A 12,325-nucleotide genomic window follows, 5' to 3' on the forward strand; every position below is an offset into this window, starting at 1 on the left:
GAGAGCTATCATTGGCTAAACACTTTTTTTCCCCCTAGCCCTTACGCTTTAAAGACATAGATGAAAATACTCAGCTCACCTGTAGAAAAATGTTCTTTTGCAGTGAGGAGGGGGAAGGGAATACAAGAAAGCTGGTGTTGGGTAAATGTCAGGTCATGCCAGTGGCTTACACCAGGTGCTCAAAGTGTTTTATCAAAGAGAAGAAGGAAGTAAAGGTGGGTATTGTTTCCAGTTCTAAAATGGCATTTCTAAATAGGAAAAAGAAGCCCTGAGTTTGATAGGAAGTAACATCTTACCCTCATGTGATAAAACACATTGAAGGGTTTCAGAGCCTTGCCCCTGATTCAGAAACTTGCTTCCTGTGTGATACTGGGCAATCCATACTTTTCTGAGATGGCTTTTTCTTACCTATAAAAAGAAGATAACAAATAATGTATATAGATGCTTAATAGATGGCCCTAGTTATAATTTTTTTAATGTGAACAAAACCTATATAATACTAAAAGGAACCTCCTGGACCAAATATTGTATTCTGCAACCTGCGTATTCACAAAATATCATTACCACAAAATTCGACGTTGTTGTTTTTAAAATGTTCACTTTGATAATTTCCATCTGAGAGTATATTCTACCTATAAAATTAAGGTTTTTCTAGGGATACTTGTCACCTAATTTCAAGAGTTTTACTTTATTTCAAGAATGATTAAATGTAGGGAAAATATTCTTTAAAAATTCATTAGCCTCTCCTGTTGCTTTTCCATGCCAAATGAAAATTCTATGTTTATTGTATAACTAATTCCTGTGCAAACAGCTCAAACATTTTTCCTTTCACACAGTGACACACAGTAGGAGGAATTAAATGGGAATAAAGTTAAAAGAAGACAAAATATTTTTCAAATTTCCTACTTGAGGCATTTACTTCTTTTCTTATTAGAAGGCTTTAATGTGGATCAGATACTTACGCCCTCTACGTAAAACACACACAGGCACACATTCCCTTAAGAGTGCAATAAAGGCAGAACTCGGAATAAATATCCCAGTTTTATATTTATATTCCTGAGAAATGGAAAAATCGTCTCTCTTAATGTAGGAAGTACTCAAGTCCTGAGAGCAAGCCACCTCAACATTGTTCCTTCTTGTTTTGTGCTCCTAAATTAAAATGCATGTTTTAATTGCTGCAACTGTAATTTGCTCAGAAATGGTATAATTATGAGGCATGATGAAGAGAGAATGTGCATCATCCTTTTATTATCTTTCTTCCATTTTTGTTTTAACCTTTTGTCTCAGCCTTGGCTAGAGTCTAAAGAAACAGACAAGTACAGTTACCACTAGCTGAAGAAATGCACCTAACCGCTGCTTTTTCAATTTCTAGTAAACAGCACCTTCGAGTTTCCCAGCTCCAAACGGGTTATGATGTGGAATAAACATTGAGAACAATGAAAGTTAAGATGGCTTGAAAATTGGGGAATTTTTCTCTGAGCAAGTGGTTGAGGAAATTGTATTAGTTCTCATGGATTAACTAGGGTTTTCCCCAACATTTTATTATAAGAATTTGAAGCCTACAGAAAAGGTGAAAGAATCTTAACAGTGAACACCGGTACACCTACCACCCAGATTCTACGGTTAACTTTTCCTAAACTTGCCTATATCCCATAGGTTTTTAAAGGACTTGCCTTTTCCCTTTTAGGAGTCCTTAATCAGACCCGAGAGAGAATTCGTACTTTCCTTACCTGGAGAAAAACTGTAATTATTCCAACCTTAGGCCACATGATAGAAAAATGACATCTGACTCTGTTCTTACAAATAATGTATTGAAAATAAGGAATATGGTCCCCTTCAACCTGAGCAGTCTGACAGTCGTAAAATAACTCAGGACGTTGCATGCCATTTTATTTTGTTGTGGTGCGTCGAGCTTATTGCTGTGCTTGTGGATTTTCTCTTCAAGACTTGCTTTCCTAAGTCCCAACAAGTGATTATTTTCTCTTCCTCAGAAACGGCCATCTTTTAAGCAGATCATTTCAATTCTGGAGTCCATGTCAAACGACACTAACCTTCCCGACCAGTGTAACTCATTCCTGCACAACAAGGCAGAGTGGAGGTAAGTAAGCTTTGTACCAAGTCATGGCCTCTCGCTTTGAAAGACCGTGACCAGCTTCACTGAAGAAGAGAACCATTGAACTTGAGGACAGTCCTAACTTCTAAGCATAACTTAGCATTTTGTTTGTTGTTTATGTTAAGTTTTTTTGGGACATCTAATAAGTCCTCCCTTTCATATGTAAACAAAAAAGCAATCCTCTAAGCTTGTTGCCTTATCATATATCTAAGTATTTGGAAAGAATCTTCTGAGACAAAAGATGGTTACCAGACATTTCTCTGTACTACACGCTCTGTGTTAGGAAGCCTTGGCATCTGTCCAGTGAGAGATAAAAATACTGTTTGCCTCGGGATTTGCAGAGTACTGTATCTGTTGATGGAAGGGGTAGGGAGACTATAAAAACACTTTTAAAAAGAAAACTTTTGATGTTATAAATCCTATTAAATTTTGTCAAGTGTAAAACAAACTTAGTAATGAGAGAATTGTATTGTGTGAGTGGAAGAAGCAAGCCTGGAATGAGACAGTTGAGCCGGGTCACGTGCTGCAGCAATATAAATAGCATGTTTGGGAGCTGACATTATTCCTCCCTGACTCAGCAGAGATTTAAGTAACTTATCTCCGCTTCTGAGAGGCGCGGTGGTAATGCGACGCCTTACGCCACCTGCTGATGCCCAGGGAATACTGCAGGCACTCTGAAAACGATGGCATTGTTTACTCCTGTGATCAGACGTTTCCTTGGGCTTTCTGTTTGATTGTGTTTTACAATAACCTTATTTATTTTTATTCTTTTGAACTCTGTCCAGGGCCAGTGAGTTAAATGGATTTTTATTTAGGGAAACAAAAGTCATACTGTCTGCTTGAGTGTAGGTATTACGGGTTTTGTTCTGGACTTAAATAATTAACGAAACATGTAATAATGTTCTTTCCTACAAGATCAGTGCAAATCTAATCAGATGACCCTGCTTTTAAATCCACGTAGGGGATTACTCTAGTACAAAGGCCAACGCTTCACGAGACTCATGAGAGCCTTTGTGCTTTGACCTCAGCAGTCTGACCTGAGGAGCATAGTTCTGCCTCATAATTTCTGATTTCTGGTCCCTCAACAGATGCGTATTTCTTCCACGTTCAGAGTCCTTGCAAATGCAGTTTTTTCTGTATAAAATTCATCCCTTTCAGTGGCGTACCACCCCTGACACCTACATCCAGCTTGGCTCCTGTTCATCATTCAGATAGCAACTAAAATAACATGTCTTTAGGGAAATGTTTCTGACCCTAGATAGATGAGGTTCTACTTTATGTGCCCTAAGCATCTCCTTCCTTCATAGCCACGACTGCTGTTGGAATGAATAAGCAATTCTCTGGTTTGTTGTTTCATCTGTGTCCCGCTGGTTGAAATGTAAATGGGTCAGATGATTTCTTTTGTGCATTACTATACCTGCAGCATCTAGAATGTGCCTTGAACATAGCAGTGGCTCAATAAGTACTAGAGGAAGGAAACACCACGGTGGTAGTAATATTAAAAGACATTATGGTATTACACAAGGGAATATAAACATGTAAGCTAATTTGTTGACTATTACAAGTGTGCTTCTGACATTCATTCATTCAGATAGTCCCTGAATCTCTGCTGGGGCAAGGTGCTCTTGTACTGTGCTGTGGTGATGAGCAGAACAGCCCCAATGCACATGGACTGGAGTGTCTAATGTTAAACTACTAAATATAAATATACAAGTAACTTTTTATGACTATTTTGATAAGTATGATGACAGAGAAGTACTGGACATGTGAGACTATACAACCATGAAATCTAATCTAGTCTGACAAGGTAATAAAAGGATTTCCTGAGGAGATGCTGTTTGATCTGTTCTCCAAAAGATCAGTGGGATTTTAACATTACTATTGATACCCTTGAGATACAGTATCTCAGATACTATATATCAGAATATAGGGAGGGAGTTGGTAAGTTTTCGATATAAAAATGTAAAAGCTCCATATGGCCAAAAGCAATACACATCATGAACTTCCAAGACAAAGGCCATACGGTGATCCAGCCATTCTCCCCCCCATATAATAGCTCAGCAGGTCTAAGTTTTTGGTCTCAGGACTCCATTATACTCTAAAAAATTATTGAGGACTACAAAGAAAGAGATTTTGTTTCAGTGAGTTACATCTGTCAATATTTACCACACTCAAAATGAGAATGGAGAAAAAAATGTAAATATGTAGTTATTGATTCATTTAAGAAACAATAAATCCTGCCTCTACATTCAGCCTGTGGCTTTGCCACCTATCATGAAGCCTCTGGAAAAGTCCATACACTCGTGAGAGAATGAGAGTAGAAAAGGCAAATCATGTCTTAATGTTATTCTGAAAACCAGTTTAACCTCTTGAATCGTTTGAAAACCTCTCATGGGTCCCCAGATCACACTTTGAAAACCACTGTAGTAGACAGAGTTACTGTCTTTAAAATATTTTAATTATAATCTCATTCTAAAGGACATGAAAGGCATTTCACAAAAGGAGAAATCAAATGGCCAATAAATATATGAAAAATAGTTAACCTCACTTACCAATCAGGTAACTATAAGGGAACATAATTCATTTACCAGATTGGCAAAGTTTTACATTATGAAAATATCCAGCATTATAAACTTTCTAGTATGTTGCTGCTGAAAATACTGCCTTTCAGACCCCTCCACCACTACCATTTTATCTCTAAGAAAATAAATGGAAAGGTTGTGCAAGAATGTATGGACACCTGCTTGTAAGCACAGTGTCATTTAGAATTGCAAACCAGAATGGCATAAAGTGCAATAAAGAGATTTTTGGGTTTTTGTGGTTTTTATGGTTTTAAAAACTGATGATATCTCCATACACGGAATAGATGGAGCCATGCATGATATAACAGATCTGACAGATGATTTAAAAATAGAGGTGCTAGGGTCCAGTATGACTGGAATGATTCTGGTTTTTTGTAAAATAGACATTTATGTGTATATGCTGTATGCACATAGTGAAAAGTATCAAAAGGCCAGTGTTACCATTGGATAATGAAATTATGAGAGAGTGATTTCTCTTTGGATATCTTTATGTCCTGCAAACCTAGATAGTTGAATAGTACATTTTTTTAAATGCTTCACGATGAAAAGATGAGGAAAATAACATTGGTAATACATTAATGTGTTTTAGTAAAAAGCAAGCAGTTGCCTAGCTGGCTTCTTCCTTGGCTGTCCTTCAGGAGCTAATTAATCCTGAGGGCTGGTGAGAGAAAGGTTACCTATCTTTACCTGAACCACTAAAGCAGTCTGAGAAGTCGTAGAGCTGTTTTAACTGAACTTGGCAGCTGGTTAAAAACATAGGGGGTAGTAATGATAATGTTAATTAGAGTCAGTACACACAGCTCTCATTCATTATATTCTTACCAGACGCTTGTACTTTATCTGGATCATCTTGTTTTAATCCACATGGCCATCCTAACTTTTATCACAGATGTAAAATCTCAGGCCTGGACAGGTTGGGTCACCTGTCCCAGATCACACCGTGTAAGACAGAGCCAGTGCTAGAACCCACGCGGTCTGGTCCCACAGGCCTGCCGGGGCACACAGTCTATGTGGTGCTGTTTCCTGGACCCCCATGGCCAGTGCCAAATCTTCCACTCATTAGCACGCAGAGTTCACTTGACTTGATTCCTTTGCACAAAGAGAAATACTACAGAGCATGATTATTTTAGGTTATGATTAAGACAAAACAACTATCCCCGTCTATGCCACATACCAGAAAGAATTAAATGCTTTGTCAGATCATCTGGATATTTCTAAGAATACACATTCAGACTGTTCCCTTTTGTCTGGTGTCTGAAACCACGTGACTAGGGTCAAAAGCATGTGTAGGAAATCTGGTATTTCTGGCAAATGCTTGTTTTCTGGTAGAGCTTCCTTACACATAGACCCAGTGAAACATCCTGTTTGAGAGAATTAAATGATGAATCTTAAAATTGTTTTTAAAACTAGGTTATTAAAAACCACATAAACTATGTTTTTTTCCTTTGACCTATTAGATGATAGGAAAGAAATCTGTCAGGCATTTCCTTGTTCATCATATCTTTAGCTTGTCTCTCCTTTTATTGATTTATTAGCAATAATAGCAGTGAGTATTAAGAACAGGAAATGTGTCACCCTGTTGGTCATGTTTGCAATTTTCATTGCCCCATGTGACTGTCTCCAGACCTGTGGTAATCCGCACTGAGCAAGCTTTGTGGTGCTGGGATGGCGTGTTCGGACCTGGGCCTCTTGGCAGAATACTTTGCTGGTTGTATTCCTCCTTGGTGATCAGAATACTCTCGCTGTGGCATGCCTTATTAAAAACAAAAAACAGATCAAAAAATGTAATCTTTGCAATTTGGATATTAGCACCAATCATTTAATATATAACATTACTACACATATTACCTATTTATCATGTATAATATGGCTGTTTTTACCAATTGGCCTTAAAAAGAGAATTCCAGTTCACTCTGTTTTTGGCATATGGAGAATTGATACTAGGGGAAGTCAACCTTAGTTGGATTTGGGTTAAGGAAAAAAACCGTAATTTTCATCAACTAAAACACTTTTTTAAAACACTCATATTTATCGAACAGGAAGGTAATATAGGTACATCAACAGATGCTTCTGATGCAAAACAATGCATGGGCAACACAGGGAACAGCGAAGGGGGCAGCTGTCTGCGTTGCATCCAGCACTCCCTGCAGACCCGGGGCACTGGGGGAGCAGAGCTGGAAGTGCTGAGCCTGAGGAGATGGATTGAGGAAGCACATTTTACTCAGTGTTTGGTTTTCTGTGTCCCATCTTTCAGCTTACTTAACTGTTGATCTGTTTTCCAGAAGGGCTCAAAATCACAGTCGGCTCCCAGAGCTGAAACTTGGCTTAAATTACGAGGGAACTTGAATGTGCTGGCCGTGTACCCTGACCAAACAGAGTCTGGGCATGCTCCGTCTCTCTGGCAGGGGTGCAGGTGGCGGGGCAGAAGCACCGAGCACACCGCAGCCCCAGGCCCCGGCCGTCTGCCACAGAGCGTGCCGGGCTCTGCTGCCTCCTTCCATCACCCGCTGACCCCCTTCGTTTCCCAGGGTGGCTGGTCCTTCCTTCCTTCATTACAAAAGTTTCACCTAAGGTTTTCCAGTGATTTTTACCCCCTCAGTCCTCCATTTGGAAAGTAAACACAAACTCGTCTCTGAATGGGCACAATACTCTTGTCAGAAATACCCAGAAATACACGATCTGGATTTTATGACAGTCATGATTCTGAAAGATTGCTGACTTAGTGCCTTTCTTTAGGGTATGTAGTGTGACTCTATCGTTCTATTATTTTCAAATGGCACCAGGAAAAGGGCTGGAGCGCTGACAGCAGATGCTTTTACACTCACTTGCTACCTCCCTGGCTCCGAGGTGTACCTTTCAGACAGCCAGGGAAGCAAAGTGCCCGGCCGAGATCCAGACCCCCCTCAGTAGCTGCTCCCTGTCTTGGATGTTGCCATTTAATGCCCACAGCATTTTTGTTTTCATTTAGTTCTCATCCACAAGGGCACTGGAATAAGATGGCCGTGTATTCTAATTTTCCCTGGAGCTAAAAAGGCAGATTTGGGTTACATACACCCATTAACTTAGGTCTGGGCCAGTACCTTCCATAGTCAGGGTCCCAGCCAGCCTCATGCCATGGGTACAGCAGGTCTGGCTCAGTGGCACCCGGAAGCAGCACGCAGTTAACCTCCAGCCATCAGCTGCTTCCAGGCCTTTAAGAAACCCAAGGGAAGCCACTTCCAGCTCTGAGTGTAACTGAGACTTACTGTGACAGCCTTGAAGGAAGAAGACAGCTTGTGTTGAGCAAAGTCACACAATTCACTTTCTACAAAGGACAGGCTCCTAGAACTGGACAATTCCAAGGGGTGAGCTTGGTTGGCCTATTGAGACTAAGGAGGGAACTTCCAAAAAAAAAAAATGATTAGACTTCAAAAAGAATCTTAGAGTTCATCTGGCCCACACTTGCCTGATTATAAAAGTCACCTGGGTCTTTTATTAAATAATGGAAATTCCTAAGGCCCACCCCAGCCCTACTGAATCATGAGCCCTAAAGAAGGGTCCTGGGAATCCATGTTTTATTGTATATTTGTTAACAAGCTGCCCAAGTAGTTATTAGGATCAAGCAAGGGGGGGACCCTGATGTAAGATAATCATCACCCCCTAGAGCTGAGGAAACTGGGTCAGTTAATCAGTTGACTGAGGCACCCAGCTAGGGAATAAGCGAACATGAGTTTACTGGCGATGTGGCGTGGATCACCTAACCTGAATATCATTTTCCCCATCTGTATGGGATTAGTATCTGTTTCTGGGGGCTGTTACAAGAGTAAGATGAGATACTGTGTAACAGTGCTTTCTAAACTGTAAAGGGCTACTTGAATGTCAGCATTCACTAAATAGCTAAGCCAGGATGCAGCTCCATAGCTCAGGCTCTACCCCAGTGGGTCTTCAATGCTTCATTAAAGAAGTGATTTTAAAGAAGTATTTTGAACTTCTTTTCCTAAACTAGAAACTACCTGTTGATTTTGCAGGATATGACAGATTTTCTTCTTTGATAGTTTACTGTTTGGTTTAGAAGCACAAGTTTTCCCAACCTCGCAGAGAAAAAGGATCAGATTTACGGTTACCAGAGGTAGGGGGGGAGGGCATATAGGAGGAAGGTGGTCAAAAGGCATAAACTTCTAGGTACAAGATACACAAGTCCAAGAAATGTAATGTATAGCATGGTGACTATAGTCTAACGTATTATATATGTAAAAGTTGTTTAGAGAGTCAATCTTAGAATTCTCATCACAAGAAAAATTTTTTTTCTTTTTTTGCTTTCTCTGTATGAGATGATAGATGCTAACGAAATTTATAGTGGTCATCATTTCACAGTGTGTGTAACTCAAATTAGTACGCTGTACACCTTAAACTTCCGCAGTGATGTAGGTCCATCATATCTCAATAAAACTGGTGAAAAATAAAAGCGCAAATGTTAGCCTTTTACACTGCTTAAGCATTCCGATGAACCACTAAGCATTTACTAACTCTTGAGCAACGCTGAGACTTAAACCAGTCATCCCTGTGCAGGTGCGAAATCGAGGCAACTCTTGAGAGGCTGAAGAAACTCGAACGGGACCTCAGCTGTAAAGAGCAGGAACTCAAAGAAAGGGAAAGACGTCTGAAGATGTGGGAGCAAAAGCTGACGGAGCAGTCCAACACCCCGGTGAGTGCTCCCACCAGGGTGGCTCAGCCCCCCACTTAGAAGATGTAGCGGAGCGGGGCAGCATGGCAGCCCTCCCCTCCCCCTACATTGCCACCACCTCACTTGCTGCCTTCTGCCTGCATGGGAAAGGGGCTGCGTTGACACTCAAGTAACACGCAGATCTAATTTCAATTAACAAAATGCCAGAAATTTAAAAGAAAAGCTTAGCCTATTTCTGGCTCTTTCTCTAAGAACTGTTATTATCAGTGTGTTTGTATATTAGAATTACAAAAATAAAATGCAGTGTATTTTCATACCATCTGTTAGATCCCCAGAACATGTGCCTAAAGGCTGATTAACTCCATGGAGCCCATCAGTAATTAATAAGCGTAACGCCGCGGCAGCTAGCTAGAGTCTTGATGTGACAGAACTTAACCAAGTTTTCCTCCTAAAAGAAAGCAAACTTAGTGACATATAAATGACAAGCATTAATATTCCTCACTTGATTTAGTGTTATAATCATTGCAGCAAGAGATTGGAAAAAGACTTCCCTTGGGACAAGCCTCCAGTATTTACTACACTTAGGAAATACCTTGGTTTTCTTCCAAGTCTTCTGTTTAGAGGAGAATAAAAATTCTTTTTAAGGATTTCACTAGTTACATATTTAGCTTGCGCCTATATCTTGCCATGATATACTAAAGTCTAATCAAATTTTAGGATTCTTCCCTATTTTGAATGATTTATCATTTCAGGAATTCAGTTTATCATTGGCTTTTCCAGGGTTCTTAATGGGTAATGTTTGTCCACTTTAAAATCACAAGTAATGGTAAAATTAGAGGTAATCTTGTTATGTATCTTAAATTCATTTTTGATAGTTGCTGTGGCAGTTATATCCAAAAAATACTTAAATGCCCTTCACTTTACTGTAATCTTCAAAAAGCTTTCCTATTTTTAAAAGCCTTAATCTTCATCAAGCAGCCAGTGCCCAGTTGCAAAGTATTTTTCCAGTGTCTAAAGAATAAAAGAGTTTGCCTCCTTTTCCAATTCATGTGGAGAAGCAACCTGATATCCAGAAAAGGGAAATATAGTGAAGTTAAATGTTTATTATCAGATTTAACTTTTTCCGAAATGACTTTGGCTGTGAAGGGATTTCCAAAGTAAGAACTGAATTGCTATACGTAAGACTTCCGTGGGACATTAAAAGGTGCCACATTTTATAAGTTCAGTGAATTTAACTTGCCTCTCAAGAAGGAAGTCGAGGGAACTCTCCTGTTCTGGTTAAATTGGTACCAACCAGCAGACTCAGAAGCATTACCCTAAGGGTCTGCAAGGAGCACTGCTTCTCCCAGAGCTGAGGAGAGGCAGAAATATGGCTGTCTTCTGAAGGCTGAGAGGTGTTTTTTGTTTTGTTTTTTTTAAGTACATTGAAATCTTAAGCTATAAAGCACTGCATGGCTTGACTCCTTCTAAATGTAGCACTGTAAGAAAAAACTTTAAACTACCTGTTACAGTATGCCTTAGAATCTTTCTTTGGTTTATTGGCATTAGTTTTGCTAAGAAATCATGGGCTGCCTTGCACACATTATTGCTATTAGTAACATTGTTGTGTAATAAATAATGAAACCGTAGGAGTGCTCAGTAGGTTATATGCTTGTGTTTTAACTCCAGAAAACTTTCTGTAAAGGACCTGCTCTGAAGGCTACCATCTAACAATGGACAGCATGAAGCATGGTCTCAGAGATTTTCTTTTCTTTTTTTCTTTTTTTTTTTTTTTTTTACCTATGAGGGCTAAGTTTTCTTTCTTACAGTACTTGCTTTTAATGTCTCTTCTGCTTAGAGCTGGTATTTCTGAAGGAAAGAAAGTTTGTGCTCACGTATTTTCTAAGTAGGTATTTTCTTTTATCCTTACATCAGTTTCTAGTTGACTTTAAATGAGGTTTCTGAGAGAAAGATAAAATAAACCTTTGTAAAAGGAAGTAGCTGGAGGCTTAGGCTTTCCATTTGTGTGTAGCCTCATCTTAATTATAAAAGTTTAACATTTATGTAACTTCATAAAAGATGGAATTATTGGATTTATTTCTAGGAAGGATACTATTATCTTTCCTGAAATTAAAACATTAGTTGAAGGTATCTGGGAAGATGAATTCTCCATACATAAATATGGTCAATGTTTATTTTTCTATTATTGTTGTAGCTTTATGTAAAAATTTTCTTTTCAAAATAAAAACTTATTTGAGAGACATCTGTTGAGAACTTAACATAATGTGAGGAAGAACCCATGAAATAATGAAATAAATCAGCAACAAAGCGCTCCCTAAGAGAATCTAACATTTGAAAACAAATCTGAAAAGCTGGGAAGTTTGACTGCAAGGGAAGTAATATCCTGTTTCCAATGTTAAAGGAGCTAAAGCAATTTTTTTTCTTCCATATAACTGGTACTTTTTAGCTGAAGCTTCTGAAGTTGTTATTGAGCTAACAACTCTGGAGATCTTTTCCTAATAGAGTAAGATAGTTTTTAAAAACCTTGTGACTCCGGGGGTGCCTTGTTGGCTCAGTTGGAGGAACATGCGACGCTTGATCTCTTGGCGTCATGAGTTCAAGCCCCACATAGGTTGTAGAGATTACTTGAAAAAAAACAAAAAACAAAACAAACAAACAAAAAACTTAAAACAAACCCCAAAACTCCAATTTAAAAATTAGGAAATCGGCCTTAAAATGTATCTTTACACCCAGGATGTAAAGGTCATTCCATATGTTACTTGTTTATCATAAATTTACCAATATTTAAGCAATACCAAAAATATAAGCCTGTTTGCTTATTCCTCAAAAGAAGAAGCAGGAACACTTTTTAGATCCTGACAATTCTACCTCTGAAATGAATATGATCAGTACTTATGGGAATAGGTTAGCTGTTCAAAATAATTACATAAGGTAGAAAATAGATGTCAGTATCCACGGTGAGAGGGG

The 12,325-nt window shown here is 38.9% G+C and overlaps 1 protein-coding gene across 6 annotated transcripts in view; it reads left to right on the forward strand.

Moving 5' to 3' along the window:
• Positions 1–12,325, forward strand: part of MAP3K20 (mitogen-activated protein kinase kinase kinase 20) — a 177,979-nt gene that overhangs the window by 119,410 nt on the left and 46,244 nt on the right. For all 6 annotated transcript variants that reach the window (XM_027588489.2, XM_027588490.2, XM_027588487.2 and 3 more), the window contains 2 exons: positions 1,992–2,098; positions 9,244–9,379. In XM_027588489.2, the coding sequence (XP_027444290.1) occupies positions 1,992–2,098; positions 9,244–9,379 (243 nt within the window). The remainder of the gene's footprint in view (positions 1–1,991; positions 2,099–9,243; positions 9,380–12,325) is intronic.

The sequence above is a fragment of the Zalophus californianus genome, chromosome 3 (genome assembly GCF_009762305.2).
Source record: "Zalophus californianus isolate mZalCal1 chromosome 3, mZalCal1.pri.v2, whole genome shotgun sequence".
In the NCBI taxonomy this organism is placed as follows: Eukaryota; Metazoa; Chordata; class Mammalia; order Carnivora; family Otariidae; genus Zalophus; species Zalophus californianus.